Here is a 27,930-nt window from a genome sequence, read left to right as displayed (position 1 = left end):
ACCTATGATAGAGTTTAATTTATTAATTAAGCACAGCAAAAGGTGAACAACTAATGAAATAGCACAATTATAACAATATTCTGCAATAAAAGTTATTTGACTGTGGTCTCCCTTGCTCAAAATATCTTACTCTACTCACCCTTCCTTTGTAAAGATATAAGATGATAAAAAATGCCTATATGATGAGATGAAGAGAGGTGAATGATGTAGGCATTGTGATGTAAATGGAAAATCCCAGAAATAAATTAATTCATAAGTGTTCAGTTTCAAGCTGTTTTGAGTATAGTGTGATAAAATCTTGCCCCGACCTGATCTGTCCACCTGGGTTGCTGTTAATCACTTAGTAGTGGTCTCAGTTATCAGATTGACTGTCGCGGTATCGCAGGGCTTGTGTTTTCTTAATAATGGTCCCAAAGCGCAAGAGAAGTGATGCAATATTTTCAGACCTCAGCCGGCTGCGGGTAACTGAAACCTCAGAGAATGCAAAGCTGTGGACAAGGGGAAACTCCTGTATTTTCTTCATGTATAAAATCACAGAGCTATCCTGGAAATTATATTAGCAGACTAAAACCTTCCATTTCATCAGTACGTCCTGCCTCAAAAATGTGGCCAACAGATTATTCAAAAAGCACCACTAAAGACCCTAACAACCTTAAGGACAAAAGCTCTATATATTCATGACTATTCCCAATGGCTAGCTTTGAATAAAAAAGTACAATGAACATACTAAAATGAAGATAAAATAATTGTTACCTCTTTCATCTTCCAAATGAGTTTTCAGAGAGTCACTTTCCTGAGCATCTTCATTTATATGCACTTCAGCAATGGGGCCATCATCGATGCAAATCACATCGCTGCTTAACCATTCTGAGTCATCCTTCTGTTCCTCAGTCAAATCTATTTGCTCGCTTTCAGAGGAGGGTGGAGGGAAATCAGTCTTTACTGTGTTTGTTGTATAAAGCTGTGCTTTAAGAAAGTTTCTCTTACCCTTTTTTGATTTCTGAGCAGTGCTTACTCTTACAAAGTGACTTTGGGGTGGTGTAACAAATGATTTTGAAGTCTCAGAAGTATCAAAGTCATCCATATCATCCCAATCATTGATGGTACTTAAAGAATCTGGTGAAGAACTAAATTCTAATTTCTTGAGAGCAGTATCCCGGGATTTCTTTACAGTTGGTGTGTTTTGGGTAGTACATAAAACTTCCTTCGGAGTCTGCAAGAAATCTGGCAATAATGATTTTGATCCAACTCTCTGTGTTTGCTGTCCTGCTGGAGCATTTTTAAAGAAGTCCTTGGCCCTTTGCTGATTTGTGGTGTTGGGTAGAGGTTCACTGAAGGAAACGTCTTCGGTAACATTAACATCTTTATTTCTTAATACAGGTGTTTTTGCTACTGACACGTTAGTTACAGATACATTGTTATCTGAAGATGTTTTCTTTTTAAAAGTGAAACCTCTGAAAAATAATGGAAAAACTAGATTAGATGGATCCATTTTAAGAAACCCCCCAACTCTACAAAACTAATTTTTTAAACTAATTCACACAGGTTACATTAATTGTATCCCAACTGAGCAAAGAATCCATCTCTCTGGATTTTAAATTTATCAGGTAACTTAAATTGTATTCGTTCTTTGGTCCTTCCCATTCAGAGGCTAATTATTTGGCTTTGAGAGGTCATTCCCACTGCTTTACTTCTCAGGCTAGTAGTCCTTAGTTAATAGCATCTCCAGAGCGGGGTGACAGCATAAATGAAAAAGGGAAGAGGCCGGGTGCAGTGGCTCATGCCTGTAATCCCAGCACTTTGGGAGGCCGAGGCAGGTGGATCGCTTGAGGTCAGGAGTTCGAGACCAGCCTGGCCAACATGGTGAAACCCCATCTCTAATAAAAACACAAAAAATTAGCCAGGCATAGTGGTGTATGCCTGAAGCCCTAGCTAGTCAGAAGGCTGAGGCAGGAGAATAGCTTGAACCCAGGAGGTGGAGGTTACAGTGAGCCGAGACTGTGCCGCTGCACTCCAGCCTGGGTGACAGAGCGAGACTGTCTCAAAAAAAAAAAGAAAAAAGAAAAACGGAAGAGATTCAAATATGGCTACTTTTTGCTACTCTGATAAGAACTTAAAGGGGAAAAAAGAGTTAAAAACTTCTAACTCCGTTAAAATCTGCAGGACAAGTAAAAGACACAGGAATCGTGGCTATCTGCTGGATTTAATGATCTCAAAGTCAGTGGTGACTTCAAAGCCAGGCACCCAGAACAGAGTCTACAACCTGGTAAAAGCATCACTTATAATATAAATTATTATTAGATATCATTAGAAGGAGTCTGGAGTATAGCTTAGAGGAGAGGCAGAACTGGAGAGCTGTAGTTTCCTTATAAACTGTTCTTCGAAAGTATATAAAATTATATTAAAATATTTGGCCGGCGTGGTGGCTCACGCCTGTAATCCCAGCACTTTGGGAGGCCAAGGCAGGCGGATCACTTGAGGTCAGGAGTTTGAGACCAGCCTGCCCAACATGGAGAAATCCTGTCTCTACTAAAAATACAAAATTAGCCAGGCATGGTGGTGCACGCCCGTAATCCCAGCTACTTGGGGGGCTGAGGCAGGAGAATCACTTGAACCCGGAAGACGGAGGCTGTGGTGAGCCAAGACTGTGCCATGGCACTCCAGCCTGGGCAAGAAGAGGGAAACTCCGTCTCAAAAAAGAAAAAAAAAAGGCTGGGCACGGTGGCTCATGCATGTAATCCCAGCACTTTGGGAGGCCGAGGCAGGTGGATCATGAGGTCAGGAGATCGAGACCATCCTGGCTAACAAGGTGAAACCGTCTCTACTAAAAAATAAAAAAAAAAAATTAGCCAGGCGTGGTGGCAGGTGCCTGTAGTCCCAGCTACTCGGGAGGCTGAGGCACAAGAATGGCGTGAACCCAGGAGGCGGAGCTTGCAGTGAGCCGAGATCGTGCCACTGCACTCCAGCCTGTGCGACAGAGCGAGACTCCGTCTCAGAAGAAAAAACAAAACAAAACAAAACAAAACAAAAAAAACCCCAAAACTTAAAAAACACTTATTTGCCCAAATTTACAAGATCAATTATTCATTTACTCAACAAATCTTTATTGAGCAAATATTATGTGCCAGGAACCATGCAAAGATGAGACACAATCTCACCTGGTGCTGCTAAAACATACTCTACCATTAATTGGCAAAGTGGGAAAATCAATGAATCTCTCAGCTTCATTTCCTCATCTGTACAATGAGGGAGTTTAGAGAGAAGATATCTCATGTGTACAATGTGGTAAGTTAGTGCCTATGTGACAGCAAACCAATCAAAACACTTACGAAAATTTTGGTTTTGAAAGACTTAATTTATTATTAAGTGTTCTGGCTGAGTGACGTTCTAGTTGCTCCTGTAGATTATTTTGAGGAACAGCAGCCATAATCCTAAAAAGTGAGGGAAAAAGAAATCAGTGGAGTTAGGTACTTTGCATTAATCACAATGTTTTTGGAGGGGAGGAAGGACTTGATTCAAACAGGCATTGTTCCAACTGTGCCCAGAGTAATAGGACTTTTTTTTTTTTTTGGTCAATAGACTGTTTTGACATTTACAACTAGTGACACTTGAAATATATAATCTTCAACTAACCGAAGGCTCACTTGAATAACAAAATAACCAGGTTCCCCCTCTCTTCCACCACAATGCTAAAATAAGTACAAAAGACATTAGGGAGGGGATTATTGGGAAAGGGCTTTTAGAGAAATGGGACCTGGCCTAGAAGGATAAATGGAAGCTGGAAGGGAGCGAGGTGGGAGGAAATGATCAAAGCACACGGAAAGCCCAAAGAACAAATGAATAACTGAATTCTGCAGAAGGGCAGAACTGGGGAAAGGAGGAACACCACCACCAATGAGAGCAAAGGTTTACCAGCAATATACTATGCTTCATAATCATCTAGTTTCAACCTGAAAGAATACGTTTACCAAGCACATTTATATCTCTGTGTAACAAGCTGTGGTAATGCTGAGCTATAGCCCAGGATAACAAACAGCTTAAACCACCTTAAAATTACTGGGGCTAAAGGAAGATCCTAGCTGTAATCCATGCATAGTTAAAAAAATCCTCACTTTAGCTGATAGTTATAACCCCATAAACCCTTTTCCCTACCTTTACTAGACATCTACTTTTATTTTATAGCATATATCTTAGGAGGCAGGGTTAACACTAGACGATATTTCTAGAAATATGAAGTTTCACGTAAGCCGTGTTCCACTCATTAACCCATATCTATCAACCATCTTGACTTTAGATAACAGTGAAAAGCAGAATTTAGAAGAAACTAAGTTACACCCAATTGAGAAATCTTCATGTTTATAAGCATGATCATAATACAGCTTTTGTCCCATTTTCTCCAGAAGGAATTATTTCTGCTTCTTTTCCCTCTTTAACATGCTTTAGGTAATATAGCTAGTTACTTAATAAACATTGAATAATTCACATTGGCATCTGAATTATATCTTAATTATTACCCCCAAAAAAGTAGATGGAAGGAATGAATCCCTACATACCTATCACCCAGATTCAACAATTATCAACTCATCCAATATTGTTTCAGCTATGCATACACCCTGAGGTCCTTACTCCACCATTTTGGAAGTCCACCTCCAAAATGGTGACATTTAGATTCTGTTATTACTTCTTTCACTCATTAGCAGGAATACTTTTGTTTGTTTGTTTTCTTTCTGAGACAGGGTCTTGATCTGTTGCCCAGGCTGGAGTACACTGGCTCAATCACAGCTCACTGCAGCCTCGACCTCTTGGGCTCAAGTGATCCTCCCACCTCAGCTTCCTGAGTTATCTGGGACTACAGGTGTACACTACCACAACCCAGCTAATTTTTAAATGTTTGGTAAAGACAGGGTCTCACCATGTTGACTAGGCTGGTCTCGAACTCCTGAGCTCAAGTCATTCTCCCACCTCAGCCTGCCAAAGTGCTAGGATTACAGGTGTGAGCCATGCGTAGCCAGCTGTAAGACTTTTATCGTAAGTTTCAAAATAATGATGCAGTACACTAAAAGCCCATACTTCACTACTATACAGTATATTCACGTGGCTGGCAGCAGTGGCTCATGCCCATAGACCCAGCACTTTAGGAGGCTGAGGTGAGCGGATCGCTTGAGCCCAGGAGTTTGAGACCAGGCTGGGCAACATGGCAAAACCCTGTCTCTAAAGAACTATAAAAAAATTAGCCTGGCATGGTGGTGCAGGCCTGTGGTCCCTGCTACTCAGGAGGCTGAGGTGGGAGGATTGCTTGAGCCTAGGAGGCAGATATTGCAGTGAGCTGAGATTGTGCCACTGCACTCCAGCCTGGGCAACAGAGCAAGACCCTGTTTCAAAAAACAACAAAAAAGAAGTCTACACTTGTATCCCTTACATACATTAATAATAATAAATAAAAATGATATTCATTCTTTCACCACCTTCAAATAGTGATGAATTTTTTTTCAGTATCATTATGAACTCATGGATTAAACATATTAGGTGTGTTTCAATCCAATACAGTGATCATCCTTATTGATTCTCAAATTGATTCATGTTTGGCCAGTGGGAGTCTTTTCAGGCGGGCTCTTCAGTCCTTATGACTTAACCTTATGAGTCATTGAGAGCTTCTTTCCTCTCAAAAGATGTTCCAGGCTTACCTTATGCATTTTTTTGCACCAGATTTGGAATTGGCCATTTCATCAAGCATCCCTAATTCTTGTTTTCTTTTTCTTTTTTGAGACAGGGTCTCACTTTGTTGCCCAGGCTGGAGTGCAGTGGTGACTCACTGCAGCCTCCGCCTCCCCAGCTCAAGTGTTCCTCCCACCTCACCCTCCCACACAGCTGGACCACAGGTGCACACCACCATGCCCCACTAATTTTTTTGTATTTTTGGTAGAGATGGGGTTTCACCATGTTGCCCAGGCTGGCCTCGAACTCCTGTGCTCAAGGGATCCTCCTGCCTCCGCCTCCCAAAGTGCTGGGATTGCAGGTGTGAGCCACCGCGCCCAGCCTCCCTGATTCTTTTTAATGGAGAATATTTTAAGACCTTAATCTCTGCATTTCCTACAGCACCTCACCATTTGGAATCCAGTTTAAAAGTATTGATCTTGGCTGGGCACGGTGGCTCACGCCTGTAATCCCAGCACTTTGGAAGGCCGAGGTGGGCGGATCATGAGGTCAGGAGATCAAGACCAACCTGGCCAATATGGTGAAACCCTGTCTCTACTAAAAATACAAAATTAGCTGGGCATGGTGGCATGTGCCTGTAATCCCAGTTACTTGGGAAGCTGAGGCAGGATAATTGCTTGAACCCGGGAGGCAGAGGTTGCAGTGAACCGAGATTGTGCCACTGCACTCCAGCCTGGTGACAGAGCTAGACTCTGTCTCAAAAAATAAATAAATAAATAAAAAATAAAAGCCTTGATCTTTCGTTGAGGCATCCCCTTTTCAAGGTCCTGTACAATGTGGGAGTCTTTCCCACATGAATAAATATGAAGTGATAAAGAGTGAAGTCAGACTATTGCCCTCTCAGAATTTCAACATCAACAAAGTAGACTACTGACAAGGAGGCAGAGGTACACAGATCTTCAGTCTTACGACACTAAGCAGAACAAAGTGGTCTATGGCATCATTACTTACCCTTTTCCCACATTCCTTCCATAACTTACTTATTTTTGGATCAAAACTAGCCATGATATTTTAATAAGAGATTTCCTACATTACTCCACAGCATGGTTTTATATGTCTACTTAGCCATCCCAGGAGTACAATTGTTTGATTAACTATTTTATAACTGTAGTGATTACACTATGGATTCACAGCTAGCATGCAGTCAACCTTAACTCCAGGGGACCTCTTCCTGCTTTTAAAATGCACTACTCTTTGGTTATTCCTCATGAGGTAGCACCCTCCAGCCAGAATCATATTCTGAAGTATGGTAATGAGTACATAATTTTCTTACTCAAAATCCTCAGTGGGAATGCTTTTAGGAAGTTGGTGAGTACTAAGAACCATAAGGGTGTCTCTTCTGTACATACTCCATCAAAATATCGATACAATTGTTGGACACAAAAAGAAAATTGTTCACCAACATGCCTGTAGTCTCAGCTACTCAGGAGGCTGAGGCAGGAGGATTGCATGAGCCCAGGAGTTCAGGGCTGTAGTGCACTATGATCACACCTGTAAACAGCCACTGCACTATAGCCTGGGCAACACTGTGAGACCCCATCTCTTAAAAAAAATTGTTCATCCACAATAACAAAGACCAGTGATAAAGGAGAAAAATTAACTGAAAACAAATAAATTGAGGCTAGTGAAGTTTCACAATATTAACAAAAGGAACAATTTCTGGGTGCAATGAGCAACCAGAAACTAAAAAAATAAACCTATGAATTAGAATGACCACAAGAATCACAAGTTCAATCTGGAAAATGATTAAAATGTTCTCCTACATATATGAAAGAAGTTATCATGCCATTACAAAAGAATATAAATAAGCAGGCCAGGAGCGGTGGCTCACGCCTATAATCCCAGCACTTTGGGAGTCTGAGGCGGGGGGATGGCTTGAGCCCAGGAGTTTGAGACTAGCCTGGGCAACACAGGGAGATCCCATCTTTAGCCAGGCATGGTGGCACACACCTACAGTCCCAGCTACTCAGGGAGGCTGAGGCGGGAGGATCCCTTGAGCCCAGGAGTTCGAGGCTGCAGTGAGCAATTCTGTGCCACTGCTCCAGCTGGGGTGACAGTGAGACCCTGTGTTTTAAAAAAAAAAAAAAAAAAGTCACAGGAAATGTAAGCTTCAAGCATTACCTTTAAAACTGGCTATTAAGAATTTTTCAAATAGGCTGGGCACGGCGGCTCACACTTGTAATACTAGCACTTTGGGAAGCCAAAGCGGGAGGATCGCTTGAGCCCAGGAGTTGGAGAGCAGCCTGGGCAACAAAGTAAGACCTGTCTCTACAAAAAAACACAAAAATTAGCTGAGTGAGGTGGCACATGCCTGTAGTCCCAGTTACTCAGGAGGCTGAGGTGGGAAGGATCATTTGAGCCCGGGAGGTCGAGGTTTCAGTGAGCCATGATCACCCCACTGCACTCCAGCCTGGGCAACAGAGACCCTGTCTCAAAAATAAAAAAAGAATAAAAGTAAACACAATAAACCTTTGAAAAAAAGAGAGAGAGAGAGAGAGAGAGACATGGGATGGAGAAAAACACAGCAGAAAAAAAGAGTGCCTTTTCTTTGAAATAAGTGACACTAAAGTTACTGGTTGGGGATCTATCAAAATTAAGACTAGGTCAAACCTTACTTTTTATTCATTTTGTTGTCAAAGATGGCTATTTCAGTCTATCAAGGGATAGACTGCCAAAAAGACTACTCCAAGACATTCAGTGCCAAGTAACATTTAGATGTTTCTGTTTCCAGTCTTCTGCTAAAAGTGGAGATTTTAGGGGGTGGTTCCTGAAAAACAGAGCCTCGCTCTGTAAGCCTCACTCAGTGACTGTTCAAAGGGGAGGAGTTACTTTCCCTGGGGCAAAGGTGGTGAGCCTAACTAAGAACAATCAAAAAATCTACTTTTTCTATTTTTTTAAGTTGAGGTATTTATGAACCTCAGCTTTACCTTAACTGGGGCACTGGGGCAAGCAACTTTCTGTTCTCTGATAAAATTAAACATCAAACACAATTTCTAGACAAAGAGAGATTTTTGACAGAATTTTATGTCATATGTTCTCTTCGTTCATGGTTTCTTAAACTTCTTGATTCATATATATAGAATCATACAGTATGTATTATCAATGCATTTTTGAAAAGGCATCTAATAAAACTCAAACCATGTCTAACAAACACATTAAAACACAAAATTACAAGTGTTTAAAATCTAGAACCAACAAATACCATACATTTTACACTAGGGGTGAATCCATTAAAAACAACAGCAAAAACAATATTGTTCTCTCATTTTCACTCCCATATTGGATGCTCTTGCCAATGCAAAAATATTCGAAAAAGGAAATACTAGAAGAGATGAGATTATCATTATATGTAGACAACTTGATAATATACCAACACAACCCAAAGAAAATCAGTCATAACAATAGATAATTAGAACTTCAGAAAAGTGGTTAAAGATAAATATAGCTATAAATGTAGGATAAATGTAGGGTAAAATCTCAGACCCTTCATAGTTTTTGACTTAATAGATGCACACACAGAGAGAGAAAACAGATGGAAAATATGAGAAGTTAGGAGACATGGAAGACAGAGTAGAAAGTCTAACATAAATCTAGCCAGAGTTCCAGAAAGAAGAGAAAATAGGGAAGAATTAATATTTGAAAAGATAACAGCTGGGACTTTTCCAGGACTAATTAAAGACACTAACCTTCAGATTTGAGAAAGCCAAAAAATTCCAAGCAGAGATAAAAAGAAATCCACACCCAAATATATCAGTGTACCATATGGACAAAAAATTGATTTCTCTTTAGCAAAAACGAAAATCAAAAGACAGTGGAATGATATCTTCGATGTGCTGATAGAAATTAACCCAGAATTCTTTTCCCAGAAAAAATATCTTTCACAAATCAAGGGCAGTGAATTGTACACTAGGTTTTTAAAGGTGAATTTCATGGTATATGAATTATATCTCAATAAAGCTGTTATTTTTAAAAAGTAGCTATAATAAAAGCAACAGATAAGTGTTGGCAACAATGTGGGGAAATCAGAACCCTCATACACTGCTGGTAGGATTCTAAAATGGCACAGCCACTTTGGAAAACAGTCAAGCAGTACCTCAAAAAATGAAACATAGTCACCACGTGTTCTAGTCCATTTTCATACTGCTATGAAGAAATACCTGAGAGTGGGTAATTTATAAGGAAAAAGAGGTTTAATGGACTCAATTCCACATGGCTGGGGAGGCCTCACAATCATGGCAGAAGGCAAAGGAGGGGCAAAGGCACATCTTATATGGTGGCAGGCAAGAAAGTGTGTGCAGGGGAACTGCCTTTTATAAAACCATCAGCTCTCATGAGACTTATTCACTCTCACAAGAACAGCATGGGAAAAACCCATGATTCAATTACCTCCCACAAGGTCCCTCCCATGACACATGGGGATTATGGGAGCCACAGTTCAAGATGAGATTTCAATGGGGACACAGGCAAACCATATCACCATGTAACCCAGCAATTTCACTCCTAGCTATATATGTGAAAGAGTGAAAAATGGGTACTCAAAATAAATACTTGTACACAAATTGTTCACAGGAGCATTATTCACAATAGCCAAATTCAGAAACCACTCAAATGTCCATCAAGTGATGAATGGATAAATAAAATGTGTATATCCATTCAACAAAATGTTATTTGGCCATACAAAAAAATATAGTACTGATAAATGCTACAATAATGATGAGCCTTGAAACCATTATGTTAAGTGAAAGAATCCAGCCACAAAAGATGAACTAGTGTATGATTCCATTTATATGAAATGTATAAGAATAGGCATATCCATGGATACAGTGTAGATTAGTGATTGCCTAGGGTTGGGAAAGATGAGAGGATTTGGGGATGATGGCAAGGGGTATGCAAATTTCTCTGTGGGCTGATGAAAATGTTCCAACATTGATTGCGGTGATGGTTGCATAACTGTGAATATACTCAAAGCCATTGGATTGTACAGTTTAATGGGTGAATTTTATATGTGTAATGTATTTCAATAGACCTGTCATTCAGGCCAGACACAGTAGCTCATGCCTGTAATCCCAGCCCTTTGGAAGGCTGAGGCGGGGGGATCGCTTGAGCCCAGGAGTTGGAGACCAGCCTGGGCAATATGGTGAAACCCCATCTCTACAAAAAATACAAAAGATTTAGCCAGGAATGATGGTGCATGCCTGTTGTCCCAGCTACTTGGGAAGCTGAGGTGGGAGGACTGCTCAACCAGGAAGTCGAGGCTGCAGTGAGCTGTGATTGCACCACTGCACTCTAACCTGGGCAACAGAGCAAGACCCTGTCTCAAAAAAATAAACAAATAATAATTTAAAAACAATACAGCTGTTATTTAAAAAGCCACAAGAAATACAGACACTTCCAGATTATCAAAAAAACAATAGTTTGTCATCAGCAGACTCATACAGTATGGGAATCATAATGTATTCACACTGTAAGTGGAATCATACAGTATTTGCCTTTTCGGGACTGGCTTATTTCACTCAGCACAGTGTTCTCAAGCTTTATCTATGTTGTGAGACATGTGTCAGAATTTCCTGTGTGCAGAGCTCGCTGCAGCCTCAATCTCCTGAGCTCTAATGATCCTCCCACCTCTGCCTCCGGAGTAGCTGGGATTACAGGTGTGAGTCACCATGCCAGGCTCCTTCCTTTATTATTATTAATATTTTTTGAGATGGAGTCTTGCTCTGTTGCCCAGGCTGGGGTGCAGTGGCGCAATCTCAGCTCACTGCAACCTCTGCCTCCCGGGTTCAAGTGATTCTCCTGCCCGAGCCTCCTGAGTAGCTGGGATTACAGGTGCCTGCCATCAAGCCCAGCTAATTTTTCTGTTTTGTATTTTTAGTAGAGACGGGGTTTCACCATGTTGGCCAGGCTGGTCTTGAACCTGTGACCTTGTGATCTGCCTGTCTCAGCCTCCCAAAGTGCTGGGATTACAAGTGTGAGCCACCGCGCCTGGCCGCTCCTTCCTTTTTAAGGCTGAATAATATCTAACTGTAGATACATACCACATTTTCTTATCCATTCAAGGACATTAGGGTTGCTTCCACCTTTTGGCTATTGTGAATAATGCTGTTATGAACATGGGTGTACAAATATCTTTTTGAGAATTGCTGAATCATATGGTAATTTATGTTTAATTTTTAAGGAACCACCACACTGTTCTCCACAGTGGTTGCACCATTTCACATTGCTATAAATAATGCACAGGGCTTCCCATTTTTCCACATCCTAATTTCTCCACATCCTCAGCAACACTTGTTATTTTCTGGTTGTTTTGTTTTGTTTTATAACAGGCATTCTAACAGGTGTGAGGTCTTATCTCCTGGTTTTGATTTGCCTTTCTCTAATGATTAGTGATAATAGGCATCTTTTCATTTGCTTATTGGCCATTTGTATATCTTCTTTGGTGAAGTGTCTATTCGAGTCGTTTCTCTATTTTCTAAATGGGTTATTTGTTGAGCTGTATGAGTTTTTGTTTTGTTTTGTTTTGTTTTTTGAAACAGGGTTTCACTCTGTCACCCAGGCTGGAGTGCAACAGCTCACGGCTGCCTCGACCTCCCAGGCTCAAGTGGTCCTCCCACCTCAGCCTCCAGAGTAGCTGGGACCACAGCAAAGTACCATCACACCTGGCAAATTTTTAAATTTTTTGTAGAGCCAGGGTTTCACCATGTTGCCTAGGCCGGTCTCCAACTCCTAGGCTCAAGAAATTCTCCCGTCCCGGCAGTCTCCCAAAGTACTGAGGAGTTCTTTATATATTCTGGGTATTAACCCTTTATCAAATATATCATTAATTGGAAGAGCTTGAGGAAAATTGGACTTAATTCTTCTTTAAATATTGGTTAGAAATGACCAGTGAGGCCATCTGGCCCTGAGCTTTTCTTTGTTGGGTGATACCTGATTACTAACTCAATCTCCTTACTAGTTATAGGTCTGTTCAGATTTTCTGTTTCTTCATGATTCTGTCTTGGTGGTTATGTGTTTTGAGGAATTTATCCATTTCATTTATGTTATCAAATTTGTTGGCATACATTTGCTCACAATATTCTCTTATAAATCTTTTTACTTCTGTAAATCAGTTATAATGTCCCCTTGTTCACTTCTGATTTTAGTAATTTGTCTTATTTTTTCTTAGTCCATCTGGCTAAAGTTTTATCAATTTTTTTATCATTTCAAAGAATCAATTCTGTTTTGTCAATTTCTCTACTGCTTTTCTAGTCTCTGTTTTGTTTATCTCTGCCCTAATATTTATTATTTCCTTGTTTCTGTAGCTTTGGGTTTGGTTTGTTCTTTTTACTGTTCCTTTAAGTGTAAAGTTAAGTTGTTGATTTCAGATCTTTCTTTTTTAATGTAAGCATTTGTAGCTATAAATTTCCTTTCTAGTACTGCTTTCACTGTATTCCATGAGTTTTGGCATGTTGTGTTTTCGTTTTCATTGTCTCAAGATATACTCTAATGTCTCTTGTTTTCTTCTTTAATCCATTGGTTCCTCTGTCCTTTAAAGTGTTCCCATCAGGCACTTTCTTATTACCTGGCACAACATTCATGGTCTTCGTTTACTTTTCCTGCTTCAGCCATAGAATCACCATTTCCCCAAACAGCCTTCATTTATTTTAATGAGGAAAAATCTTTAAAATCTAAGACCTGGCCATCAGATATGATCTGCTTCTTGCATATCATTGCTCCTAGGCCCTTTTAGTAGACAGATCTAGGAAATATAAACACTTCTATCTATTTCTGTATCTACATCTATACATCCATTGATCTATCCATCTATCTTAAAATTCATAGAAAAAACCATCATATATTTATTCATTTATTCAATCTGAAACTATAGGAAGTAACTTCAAATTGCTACACTCCTGTCACTAAAAAAAAAACCTACTAAGAAGAGCTCAAAATTCAGTTGCATTTCTTTCTTTAGATTAAGGGTACATAATTAAAGTACTATATTCAAAAGTTACTTGATTGGTCAGTCCCACCTCACCTTCAGGGTGATTACATTCATCATTTGAATTAGATTAGTTTGTGTTTGTACTGTTCTTGTGGATTTGATTTTTGAATATATAAAACATTTACATAGTTCTAAAAGTTAAAACTACATAAAAGACTGTTTTTCCCCACAGAGAGGTGTTCTTCCCTCTCCATCCTTTGCCATCTACTTCCTGTGGGTTATCAATTTCAATAATTTCTGATTTATCTTTCCTGTTTTTCTTTTTGCAAAATAAGCAGACATTAGAGTCTCATATTTTCCCTTCTTTCTTACATAAAAAATAGCACACTGTATGTACGCTTTCCATTCATATGTTAGAAATCACTCTACACCCGTTTGCAAAGATTTTCCTCATTCTTCTTTACAGCTGTACAGTACTCCATTGTGTAGATATTTATCAACAAATTTCCTGTATGGACATTTAAGGTATTCTCTGATATTTTACAATTACAAATAATGCTGCAACAAATAACTTTGTGCATTCATATTTCCCTACTGTTGAAAACGTAAGGCCGGGCACGGTGGCTCACACCTGTCATCCCAGCAATTTGGGAGGCAGAGACAGGATTGCTTGAGTCCAGGAGTTCAAGACCAGCCTGGGCAACATGGTGAGACTCCGTCTCTATAAAAAAATTTTTTAAATTAGTAAGGCGTGGTGGCATGCACTTGTGGTCCCAGCTACTCCAGAGGCCAAGGTGGGATCAATTGAGCCTGGGAGTTTGAGCTGCAGTGAGCCAAGATCACACTACTGCACTTCAGCCTGGGCAACAAGCAAGACCCTGTCTCAAAAAAAAAGGAAAGAAAGAAAAGAAAATGTATCTTTAGGGAATATTTCTACAAGTGGAATGGCTGGGTCAAAGGGCAAATGCATGTGTAGTCTGCTGGATTGCCAACTTCTCCCTCAAAGGAGGTTTTACAAGTTTGCATTCCTCACAGCCTCACCAATGGGGCTTCTTGTGAAGCTTTCTAATTAGTGCAGAGCTGATAGGTGAGAAATGGTATTTCAGTGCAGCTTTAAATTTACACTTCCTGTTTAGGTGAAACTGAATATTTTCTTCATATATTTAAGGATGGTTTTTGAATCTTTTTTAAAAATTGTATCCGCTCATGTATTCTGCCTTTTTAACCAAATTTTAGTATTTTTTTCTCTCAATTTAGACTAGGGATAGTAGGTCTTTAAAATGTATTTTGCAGATTTTTTTCCTGGTTTCTCATCTATCTTTTAAATTTGCTTATGGTGTTTTTCATTTTTGTAATCAAGAATTTGCTTTTCAATGTAGCCAATTTTTCCCCCTCTTTTATTGCTGTTCTCCACATCCAGGTTACAGAAAACTCATCTATGTATTCTTCTAGTAGGTAATTTTAAAAAAATTAGATTTCTGGTTCATTTGGAGTTTATTCCTGCGTCTGATATAAAGTATAGATATAATTTTGTTTTTTCAAGTGGCTAACAAGTTGTCCCAGCACTATTTATTAAAGAGTCCATCTCTGCCCTAATAATTTCAGAACTACCTTTATCATACACTAAATTTCTTCATGTGTTTAGGAGACTAATTATTGACTTTCCATTCTATACCATTGGTCTATACCACAATATTTTCATGATAGAAGCTTTGCAACATGTTACAATATCTGGAAGTCTACTTTCTCTTTGTAGCTCTTCTGTTTTCCTATTCTTATATGTTTATTTTTCTATATGAACTTTAGAATCAACTTGTCTAGTGCCAGAACTCTGTTGATATTTATATTGAGATTGCATTAAATTTATATATTAACTTAGGTATACGTATTAACTTAGGTATATATATATATACATATATATATTAACTTAGGCACTTTTATGATGTTGTTGTCCTGTCCTAGAACAAAAGATTTCATTTGTTTAAGGCTATTTTTGTTATTCAGAAGTGTTTTAAAGATTTCTTCACCTAGGTTTTACATGTTTTTAAATTCCTAAATATTTTCTCTTTTTCTTGTTGCTGTAAATGGGATTTTACCCTTCATTATATATTCAAACTTGTTGTGTATATGAAGACTACTGATTTTTGCATATTCTTATAAAATTCCTTTTCTGTTTAGTTAGTTTCATTATTGATTTTCTGCAGTATTCCAGACACACTACCATATCACCTGCAAGTAGGGACAATATTACTTTTTATTTTCCAAATCTTGTGCCTCTAATTGATTTATCTAACTGCACTGGCTAAGCCCCCAGTACAATGTTAAATACAAGTGGAGTTGGTGAGTATCTCTATCTTTTTCTCAATCTTAGTAAAAATGCCTCTAGTATTTTCCTATTAGATAAAATACAGGATTTAGGAATAAAGTCTCTCTCTCTCTCTCTCTCTGTGTGTGTGTGTGTGTGTGCGCATGTGCGCATGTGTGTATGTGTGTGTGAGAGACAGAGACAGAGAGAGAGAGAGAGAGAGAATACCATCATTAAGAAGTATTGATTGGCCAGGCATGGTGGCTCACATCTGTAATCCCAGCATTTTGGGAGGCCGAGGTGGGCAGATCACCTGAGGTCAGGAGTTTGAGACCAGCCTGGCCAAGATGGTGAAACCTCATCTCTACTAAAAATACAAAAATTAGCCAGGTGTGGTGGTGGGCGCCTGTAATCCCAGCGACTTGGGAGGCTGAGGCAGGAGAATGGCTTGAACCTGGGAGGTGGAGGTTGCAGTGAGCTGAGGTCATGCTACTGTACTTCAGCCTGGGCGACAGGGTGAGACTCCATCTCAAAAAAAAAAGAAGAAGTATTGATTATAATATAATTTCTTAAGAGTTTTTACTATATATTGGTGTTGAATCTTGTCAAAGCCTTTTTCAGCATATATAAAAGTAAATATATGACTGTTCTCCTTAGGTTAATTAATATGGTGAATTACATTGATGATTCTAATGTTAAACCATCTTTGCATTCCTGGTATACATCTTGGTGATGAGCTAATATTTTTGTAATAGAGTGCTGGATTCTGTTCTGTTTGGTAGTATTTTATTTAGAATTTTTACATAATTTTTATACATAATATTCATCTGTAATTTTCTTTGTGCTACCTTTAATTTTTATGTTAAATATTTGTTTTATACTTGCTTCATAAAAACCGATATAAAATAATTATGCTGTGTAAAAGAAGTGAGATACAAAAGAATACACACTGTATTATAACATTTATTAAAAGTCCTAGAACATGCTAATTATTCTACAGTGACAGAAACCAGATAAGTGGTTGACCGGCAAGAGGAGAGCAAGAAGGCAGAATTAAGGGGGATGAGGAAACTTTTGAGAGTGATGGATATGTTCATTAACTGAATTATGGTGATGATGTGTGTATGTCAAAACTGAACAGATTGTATACTTTAAATATGTGCAGTCTATATCAATAAAGCTACTTTAAAAAAGAGGGTCTAAGAACTAAAAAGTGTTTTAAGATGTTTTACTTTATTTCACTTCAGCCCTTCAACAACTGGAGACAGACAACTAAATCAGCATTTACAATACCAAGCCATTTAGAAAATAAAGAATTTGGAAGTTTTCCTTCTTTTCTACGTTCTAAAACAATTTATTTAGCATTAGGATTATTTGGACTCCATAAATGTAGTAGAATTTTCCTGTTAAACCATTTGGACCTCATGTTTTTTATTTTTCAGTGAGATAGTTATTTCATAACTTTAAAAACTTATTCAATGGAAATTGAGCTATTTAACTTCCAACATCTACTTGAGTCAATTTTGGTAAACTAGACTTTCACACATAATTATCCATTTCATTTTAGTTTTCAAATTTGTTTACGTAAAGGTACACAAATTAATCCTGTTATAAAAACTATCCTGTGTCAGTGGTTACTTACCACTTACCATTTCTTATTCTGTATATTTGTAATTTCTATTAGGCTAATTTATTTGCTTCATTAAACAATTCAAGATACACATCTTTTTTTTTAATTTTTTTGAGACATAGTCTCACTCTGTCACCCAGGCTGCAGTGCAGTGGCACGATCTCGGCTCACTGCAAACTCTGCCTTCCAGGTTCAAGCAATTCTCCTGCCTCAGCATCCTGAGTAGCTGGGATTACAGGTGCATGCCACCACGCCTGGCTAAGTTTTTGTATTTAGTAGAGACGGGGTTTCACCGTGTTGGACAGGATAGTCTTGATCTCCTGACCTCGTGATCTGCCTGCTTCGGCCTCCCAAAGTGCTGGGATTACTGGCGTGAGCCACTGCGCCCAGCCAAGATAAAAATCTTAATTTTTGAATCAGATGTTTTCCTGTTCTCTTACAAATTTCTCTTTTTATCTTTATTATTTATTCTCTTGTGCTTTCCTTTGATTTACTTGTTTTTCTTTTCCTAACTTTCTAAGTTTGGAATTTACTTCATTATTTCCCTTTCTTCATTTATAATATGTACTGAAGATTATAAATTTTCCCCTGACTAGTGCCTTACCTTTTTTTTTTTAAAGAATCTGATATGCTGTGTTTTCATTTCGTTAATTTTCAGAAATCCTTTATTTCAGTTTCTGTTTTTGTTACCTCCAATAGTTGTTTTCAATTTTCCAGATGGAAGGGCCTTTCTGCTTTTTTATAAATTTCATTTTTAATTTCTAGTTTTGTTGCATGGTGATCATAATTATAATATTTCTACTTTATGAAATTACTAATGTTTTCCTTGTTACCTAATATATGAACTATTTTTATGAATGTAAATTGTTTACTTGGGAAGATGATATACTGCACTAATTCTTCAACTTTTCTGTAGGTTTTTTTTTTCTGTAGATTTTTAAAACTTCAAAATAAAGAAAATGAGATCTAGAAAACCCCTTTGTATTGAAAATCAAGAAATATACTTGTGAATAAGCCATCAGTCAAGTAAGGTATCATAGTGAGTATTCAAATATACTTTAAACTGAATAATGGAAGTCTACACATAAAAATATGTAATATGCAACTAAAGAAGTAGTTACAAGAAAATGGATGACCCTAATTATTAGAAAAGAAAGAAACTGAAAAAATAAGCCTGATGAAAATAGAAGGGAGGCAGTTTTAAAGAGAAGAGGGTCAGACGCAGTGGCTCATGCCTGTAATCCCAGCACTTTGGGAGGCCAAGGCAGGTGGATCGCTTGAGGCCAGGAGTTCAAGACCAGCCTTGGCAACATGGTGAAACCTCATCTCTACCAAAAATACAAAAATTAGCCAGTTTCATAAACCGGTCTCAAAATAAATAAATAAATGGATTTTTAAAAAAATTTTTAAGAGTAAAAAATAATAGATATATAATAGAGAGGATCAATAAACCAAGTTTGTTCTGTAAAAAGACAAAAAAGAAGAGATTGAAAGATGAGATTTAATTACATATGCTATAGACATTAAAAGATAACATTAGGCTGTTATGAACAACTTTGCATCAATAAATTTTAAAATTTAGATGAGATGGACACATTCCTTAAAAATTAACTTATCAAAACTCACTCAAAAATAAACAGAAAACCTAATAGCCTTATAACCATTAAAGAAGTCCTATTGATGGTCAAAAATCTACCCACAAAGATAGCATCAAGACCAGAGTGGCGCAGGTGAGTTCTTCTAAGCACTTATGGCAGTAAAATATTCCAGTTTTACATAAACGATTCCAAAATATAGAAATCCCCAACTCATTCTGTGAGGCTAGCATAACTCTGATACTAAGTCCTGTAAGGGCAACTCATCAGTGAAAAATTCCAGGCTAATTCTTTTTCATAAATGTAGATGCAAAAGTCCCAAACAATATGTTAGCAAAGTAAATCTAGCCATGTATAAAATATACCAAGAGCCACGGGCATGATGATTCACACCTATAATCCCAGCGCTTTTGGAGGCCAAGGCAGGAGGATTGCTTGAGCCCAGGATTTCGAGACCAGCCTGGGCAGTGTGATTAAATCTCATCTCCACAAAAATTTATAAAAATTAACTGGGCATGGTGACACTTGCCTATAGTCCCAGCTACTTGGGAAGCTGAGATGGGAGGATGACTTGGGAGATCAAGGCTGCAGTGAGCTGAAGTCACACCACTGCACTCCAGCCTGGGTAACAGAGTGAGACCCTGTCTAAAAGGATAAATAAATAAATAAAATAAAAAATACCGAGACCAAGTTGTGTTGTCTAAAAAATGACTCAGAAGTAGTTCAACATTTAAAAATCAATTAATATAATTCACCACAACATTAAAGCTGAACAACCATATCACTGTCTCAAGACTTCTAGAATAAGCATATGATAAAATCAAACATCCATTCACAGTGAAATCCATTCATAATGAAAACTCTTATCACGCCGGGCATGGTGGCTCATACCTGTAATCCCAGCACTTTGGGAGGCTGAGACGGGCAGATCACAAGGTCAGGAGTTCGAGACCAGTCTGGCCAATATGGTGAAACCCTGTCTCTACCTAAAATACAAAAATTAGCTGGGCGCGGTAACGCAGCCTCTAGTCTCAGCTACTTGGGAGGCTGAGACAGGAGAATCACTTGAACCGGGAGGCGGAAGTTGCAGTGGGCCAAGATTGCGCCACTGCACTCCAGCCTGGGTGGCAGAGCAAGACTCCATCTCAAAAATAAACAACAAAAAAACACAACTCTTATCAAACAGGAATAGAAAGGAACTTCTATAACCTGACAGAGAGAATACAGTAAGGTGAAATTTAGGAAACTTTTCTTTTTAGATCAGGAACAATTCCAGAATGCCCACTATCAACACTTTTATCTGATATATACTGGAAGTCCAAGCCAGAGCAGTAGAGCATGAACAATAAATAAAAGGCGTGTTAACTGGAAAGATGTAAAATCATTAATATTCATAAAGGCTATAATTTTGTGTGTGGAACATCTAAAAGAATCTTCAGATTAAATTATTAAAATTCTTGGCTGGATGCAGTGGCTCAAGCCTGTAATCCCAGCACTTTGGGAGGCCGAGGTGGGTGGATCACGAGGTCAGGAGTTCGAGATCAGCCTGGCCAACATAGTGAAACCCCGTCTCTACTAAAAATAAAAAATAAGAAAAAAATTAGGTGGTCATGGTGGCGCGTACCTGTAGTCCCAGCTACTTGGGAGATTGAGGCAGGAGAATCGCTTGAACCCAGGAGGCGGAGGTTGCAGTGAGCCGAGATCACGCCACTGCACTCCAGCCTGGGCGATAGAGCGAGACTTCGTCTCAAAAAAAAAAAAAAAAAAAAAAAAAATCTTAAGTGAATGCAGGAGGCAAAATAATGTGACCACCACCACTATCCCCATCTCCCATACCCATCCAAAGATGTCTATATTCTGATCCTTGGATGTTGTGAATATGCTTGGTTACATGACAAAGGTGAATTACTGTCATACGGAATTAAGACTGCTAATAAGCTGACCTTAAAATAGGAAGATTATCCTGGACTAACCAGATGGACCCAATGCAATCACAAGTGTCTTTTTAAGTGGAAGAGGAAATAAGATGACAGACCAGAAAGATGGCAACTTCAGGAGGACTCAAAGTTGCTGGCTTTGATAATGGAGGAGGAAAGCCAAGAGTCAAGGAATACGAATAGTCTCTAAAAGCTGAAAAGGGGAAGGAAATGGATTCTGCCCTTGAGCCTCCAGAAGGGAATGCAGCCTGCCAACACCTTGACTTTAGCCCAATGAAACCCATTCAGACTTCTGAACTACAGAACTATAAGATAATAAATCTATGTTGTTGTTGTTTTTATTTATTTTATTTATTTATTTTGAAACTGAGTTTCTCTCTTGTTGCCCAGGCTGGAGTACAGTGGCGCGATCTCGGCAAACTGCAACCTCCGTCTCCTGGGCTCAAGCAATTCTCCTACCTCAGCCTCCTGAGTAGCTGGGATTACAAGCACGTACCACCATGCCTGGCTAATTTTTGTATTTTTAGTAGGGATGGAGTTTCGCCACGTTGGCCAGGCTAGTCTCAAACTCCTGACCTCAGGTGACCTGCCCGCCTCGGCCTCTCAAAGTGCTGGGATTACAGGTGTGAGCTACCGTGTGTTATTGTTATTTTTAAACAGAGACAGGGACTCACTGTGTTGCCCAGACTGGTCTCGAATTTCTGGGCTCCCGCGATACTCCCACCTTGGCCTCCCAAACTGCTGAGATTACAGGCATGAGCCAATGTTCCCGGCCTCTATGTTGTTTTAAGCCACTAAGTTTATGGTAATTTATTACAGCAGCTATAGAAAACTAAGACAGTGTGTTTAGGAAGACTGCTGGAGACAAGGTCAATATACAAAAATAAATTGTTTTTCTATATCATCAATAAACAAAAAATAAAATGTCAGAAAACTTTTTAAGATGACATCAAAAATGTAAATACCCGGCCGGGTGCAGTGGCTCATGCCTGTAATCTCAGCACTTTGGGAGGCCAAGGTGGGTGGATCATTTGAGGTCAGGAGTTCGAGACCAGCCTGGCCAACATGGTGAAACCCCGTCTCTACTAAATATATAAAAATTAGCTGAACGTGGTGGCAGTAGTGGCACGTGCCTATAATCCCAGCTACCCAGGAGGCTGAGGCAGGAAAATCGCTTGAGCCTGGAAGGCGGCAGTTGCGGTGAGCTGAGATCACGCCACTGCACTTCAGTCTGGGTGACAGAGTGAGACCCTGTCTCAAAAAAAATTTAAAGAAAATAATATATACCTAAAAATACATCTAACAAATTATGTCCTTGATATCTATTCAGAAAATTGGGCCGGGCACAGTGGCTCATGCCTATAATCCCAGCACTTTGGGAGGCCAAGGTGGGCGGATCACTTGAGCCCAGGAGTTTGAGAGCAGCCTGGGCAACACAGCAAAACCCTGTCTCTACAAAAATACAAATATTTGTTGGTCATGGTGGCATGTGCCTACGGTCCCAGCTACTTAGGAGGCTGAAGTGGGAGGATCACCTGAGCCCAGGAGGTTGAGGCTGCAGTAAGCTGTGATTGCACCACTTGCTCTAGCCTGGGTGAGAGAGCAAGACCCTGTCTCAAAAAAAGAAAAGAAAATTGAAAGTCGTTAAGAGAAGTCAAGGAGGGAGGAAACAATCATATGAACCACATTCACATTGGAAGACGATATTGAGATGCTAATTCTCCCCAAACTCATCTATAACTTGATGCATTTCTAATCAAAATTCCAGCTTTTTTTTTTTTTCTGGAGGAACTTAATAGCTAAGTTCAATATTTTGCTGGAAGAACTCATGGGACTCAGTGTACAGTTGTACTCACAGCTAACATTTATTATATCATCAACACTTTAAGGATACACAACCAGATCAGCAAGGGAAAAAAAAACACATCAGGTAGTGTCTGTAGGAATTCACGTGCAGGCTTCCAATGCTCTCTAACCCCTGAGAAAGTGCACGCTCTCTCAGTGAAAATGCAGCTATGTGTGTGCAATGTTTCTGCCCAAAAGAAGCTGGTTAGAGACTCTGAATCTAGGGGTTTTATTGAGGGCTGGTCACTTAGGCACCTTCCTCCCACCAAAATTTCAGACTCTCAGAAGGAAAACAGGTATTAGTGCCCACTGTAGCCACAGTGGGCAAAACAACCTGATCAGTGTAGGAAAGGTTTCAAAAGCCAAGTTCTCAGACACAGCCAGGGACCAATTTTGCCAGCAGGCTTTTCTGACGGTAACAGTTTCAGGCCTACTATATTAGCTCATTCATGTACAAGTTATATCTATGAAATATAACATACAATAATTCACAATAAAAGATGTTTAAAAAAATAGTGCAAATCAAAACCACAATTAGGGCCAGGCACAGTGGCTCATGCCTTGAATCCTAGCACTTTAGGAGGCTGAGGCGGGAGGATTGCTTGAGGCTAGGAGTTCAGGACCAGCTTGGGCAACACAGCAAGACTCCGTCTCTACAAAAAATTTTAAAAATTAAAAAAACAAAAACAAAAACACAATGAAGTATCATCCTACCCCAGTTAACAAAGCTATTATCAAAAAGACAGAAAATAACAAATGCTGGTGAGGATGCAGAGAAAAGAGAACTCTTACACTTCCACTGATGGTGAGAATATAAACTAGTACAGCCACTATGGAGAACAGTATGGAAGTTCCTCAAATAACTACAAATAGACCTACCATATGATTCAGCAAACCCACTACTGAACACTTATCCAAAGGAAAAGATGTCAGTATATCAAAGAGACATCTGCACCCCCATGCTTACTGCAGCACTATTCACAATAGCCAAGATATGGAATCAACCAAGGTGTTCAACAAGCGATGAATGAATAAAAAAATTATAGTACATTTATACAACAGAATACTATTCAGCCATAAAAAAGAATAAAATCCTGTTATTCACAGCAACATGGAACCTGAGGACATTGTGTTAAGTGGAATAAAGAACAGAAAGTTAAACACCACATGTTCTCACTCATATGTGGAACCTAAAAATCGTTGCTCTCATAGAAGTAAAACCTAGAACAGAGGACACCGGAGGCTGGGAAGGGTAGGGGGAGATTTGTTAAAGAATACAAAATTGGCTGGGTGTGGTGGCTCATGCCTGTAATCCCAGCACTTTGGGAGGCCGAGGTGGGTGGATCACCTGAGGTCAGGAGTTTGAGATCAGCCTGACCAACATGGAGAAACCCCGTCTCTACTAAAAATGCAAAATTAGCCAGGCATGGTGGCGCATGCCTGTAATCCCAGCTACTTGGGAGGCTGAGGCAGGAGAATTGCTTGAACCCAGGAGGCAGAGGTTGCAGTGAGCCAAGATTCTGCCATTGCACTCCAGCCTGGGCAACAAGAGTGAAACTCCATCTCAAAAAAAAAAAAAAGGAAAGAAAAGAATATAAAATTACAGCTAGATGGGAAGAATAAGTTCTGGTGTTCTGTAGCACTACAGGATGACTACAGTTAACAATAATGTACTATACAGTTTCAAATAGCTAGAAGGAGGACACTGAATGCTCCCAACACAAAGAAATGATAAATGTTTTAAGATGATAGATATGCTAATTACCCTGATCTGATCATTACAGTATATGTACCAAATATCACTATGTACCCCATAAATTGTTGGGGTACAATTATGTCACTTTAAAGAAATGTAAAAATAAAAAAATCATTGACTAAAATTATGTTAAATCCACTTAAAAAGCCAAAGTAGAAGATATCTGCTATACCTATGTACAAGTGTATGTACGTATACATAAAAATGTAGATAACTATATATAAATATGTTTATATGTACATAAAACAGAGACAACTCAATAGAGAAGACAGAAAAAAAGGGACTGTAGGCTGGGCGCGGTGGCTCACGCCTGTAATCCCAGCACTTTGGGAGGCCGAGGCGGGTGGATCACGAGGTCAGGAGATTGAGACCACCCTGGCTAACACAGTGAAACCCCGTCTCTACTAAAACAATCCAAAAAAAAAAAAATTAGCCGGGCATGGTGGCGGGTGCCTGTAGTCCCAGCTACTTGGGAATTGGGAGGCTGAGGCAGGTGAATGGCGTGAACCCGGGAGGCGGAGCTTGCAGTGAGCCGAGATGGTGCCACTGCACTCCAGCCTGGGCAACAGAGTGAGACTCCGCCTCAAAAAAAAAAAAAAAGGGACTGTAAAAAAGAGGAAATAGCCCATAAACACATCAGGGTACTCATCTTCACTAATAATCAGAGAAATGAATGCTACCAGAAAATACTACTATACATGAATATACCAGATTGGAAAATAAAAATGTAAATATAAAGTATTAGCCAGCATGCAGAGCAACGGAAAATCTAATACATTGGTGGGAGTGCAAGCACTTTTGAAAACAATTTAGTATTACATAGTAAGGTAAAACATATACACTCTTTGACCTATCAGTTTGTAATTAATTCAATAAAACCTTCCTCTGGGGGCCGGGCGTAGTGGCTTATGCCTGTAATCCCAGCACTTTGGGAGGCCGAGACGGGCAGATCACCTGAGGTCAGGAGTTTGAGACCATCCTGGACAACATGGCAAAATGCTATCTCTACTAAAAATACAAAAATTAGCCAGGCATGATGGTGCACGCCTATAACCCCAGCTATTCAGTAGGCTGAGACATGAGAATCTCTTGAACCCAGCTGGTAGAGGTTGCAGTGAGCCAAGATCATACCACTGCACTCCAGCCTGGGCGACAGAGTGAGGCTCCTTCTCAAAAAACAAAACAAAACTTCCTCTGGGTAGGACAAAGGGGCTGTGGAGTGACTTAATCACCAATGGCCAATTATTTAATCAATCATGTCTAGGTAAGGAGGCCTACGTAAAAACCCAGAAGGATAGGGCTCAGGGAGCTTCTAGGTTGGTGAGAACATGTAGAGATGGTGGGAGGCTGGTGTGCCTGGAGAGGGCATGGAAGTGCCACACCCCTTCCCACATACCTTGTCCTGTGTATTTCTTCCAGCTGGCTGCTTCTGAGTTGTTTATAATAAGCTGATAATCTAGTAAGGAAACTGTTCTGTGACTGAATGTGGAGGACTTACCACTTGTGCTTGTAGTCTGAAGTGGGGGGTCTGGAATGGGGGTGGACAGGGAGGACTTAACATATGGGGTCTGCACTAACACCTGGCAGTTAGTGTCAGACCTGAGCTAAATGTAGGACACCGAGTGTCTGCTAAAGAACTGAACTATTGTGGGGAAAAAAAACACCACACATTTGGTGACAGAAGTGAGGAATTATTATATGGGTACAGAGTAGAGAGGAAATGGAGTTTTCTTTACAGTGGTATACGCATAGAATGAAATATTCAGCCTTTAAAAAGAAAAAAATCGACTAGATGAAGTGGCTCATGCTTGTAATCCCAGCACTTTGGGAGGCCAAGGCAGGAGTATCGCTTGAGCCCAGGAGTTTGAGACCAGCCTAGGCAACAAAGCAAGACCCAGTATCTACAAAAAATAAAAAAGTTAGCCAAGCATGGTGGTGCACTCCTGTAGTCTCACCTTCTCGGGAGGCTGAGGCAGAAGGATCATCTGAGCCCAGGAGTTAGAGGCTGCAGTGAGCAACGATCATTCTACTGCACTCCAGCCTGGATAGCTGAGCAAGACCCTGTCTGAAAAATAATAAAATACAATACAATTAAGTTAAATAATAAAAAATTTTTTTTAAAATCCTGCAACATGAGATGACACAGATGAACCTTGAAGCCATTAAGCAAAGTGAAGTAAGCCAGTCACAGGACAAATACTACATGATTCCACTGCAACGAGGTATCTAAAATAGGCAAACTCATAGAAGCAAAGAGGGGCACAGTGGTTGCCAGGGTAGGGGCTTTCAGGAAATGGGGAGTTGTTAATCAAAAAGTATAAAGTTTCAGTAATGCAAAATGAACGCATTCTAGAGATCTGCCATACAACATTGTGGCTGTGTGGTACTATACATGTAAAACTCTGTTAAGAGGTTAAGAAAAACAATTTAAAAAAATGTTTTTTTAGAGACAAGGTCTTGCTCTGTCACTCAGGCTAGAGCGCAGTGGCACAATCATAGTTCACTGCAGCCTCAGACTCCTAAGCTCAAGTGATACTCCTGCCTCAGCCTCTGGAGAATCTGGAACTACAGGTGCATGCCATCATGCTCAACTAATTTTTTAAATTTTTTATAGAGACAAGTCTCCCATTGTTGCCAGACTGGTCTTGAACTCCTGGCCTCAAGAGATCTTGCTTCCTCAGCCTCCCAAAGTGCTGGGATTACAGAAGTGAGCTACCATGCACAGCCAAAATTACTATTAAAAAAAAGAAAAGAAAAGAAAAGAAAAACTATATCTACAATGTGGAAGAATCTCACAAACATAATAATGCAAACTAGAAAGACTCAGTAGAATGCATATAGTATTATCCCATTTACAGAGCTCAAAACCAGGCAAAACTGAACTATATTATTTATAGATGCATAGATCAGGGCAAACTATGAAGACAAGAAAAGCATTATCACAAAAATTGGGACAATAGGGCCAGGAGCGGTGGCTCATGCCTGTAATCCCAGCACTTTGGGAGGCCGAGGCAGGCAGATTACCTGAGGTCAGGAGTTTAAGACCAGCCTGGCCAACATGGTGTAACCCCGTCTCTACTAAAAATAGAAAAAATTAGCCAGCCATGGTGGCAGGAGCCTGTAATCCAAGCTACTTGGGAGGCTGAGGCAGGAGAATTGCTTGAACCCAGGAAGCAGAGGTTGCAGTGAGCTGAGATCGCGCCACTGCACTCCAGAATGGGCAACA

The 27,930-nt window shown here is 39.6% G+C and overlaps 1 protein-coding gene across 3 annotated transcripts in view; it reads right to left on the bottom strand.

Annotated features, from left to right (window-relative positions):
- BLM (BLM RecQ like helicase) overlaps positions 1-27,930 on the bottom strand; it is a 100,902-nt gene that overhangs the window by 67,367 nt on the left and 5,605 nt on the right. For 2 of the 3 annotated variants that reach the window (XM_510594.9, XM_063794348.1), the window contains exons 2-3: positions 3,330-3,431; positions 754-1,454 (exon numbers count right to left, since the gene is read on the bottom strand). In XM_510594.9, coding sequence (XP_510594.5) covers positions 754-1,454; positions 3,330-3,427 — 799 coding nt within the window. In that variant the 5' untranslated portion in view covers positions 3,428-3,431. Of the gene's footprint in view, positions 1-753; positions 1,455-3,329; positions 3,432-26,659; positions 26,770-27,930 lie in introns of all 3 variants that reach the window. The other variant, XM_054667945.2, reaches the window with a different exon arrangement.

This window comes from Pan troglodytes, chromosome 16, assembly GCF_028858775.2.
Source record: "Pan troglodytes isolate AG18354 chromosome 16, NHGRI_mPanTro3-v2.0_pri, whole genome shotgun sequence".
NCBI lineage: Eukaryota > Metazoa > Chordata > Mammalia > Primates > Hominidae > Pan > Pan troglodytes.
Note: the sequence above shows the minus strand (reverse complement) of the source record. Positions and strands in the feature narration are given on the sequence as shown.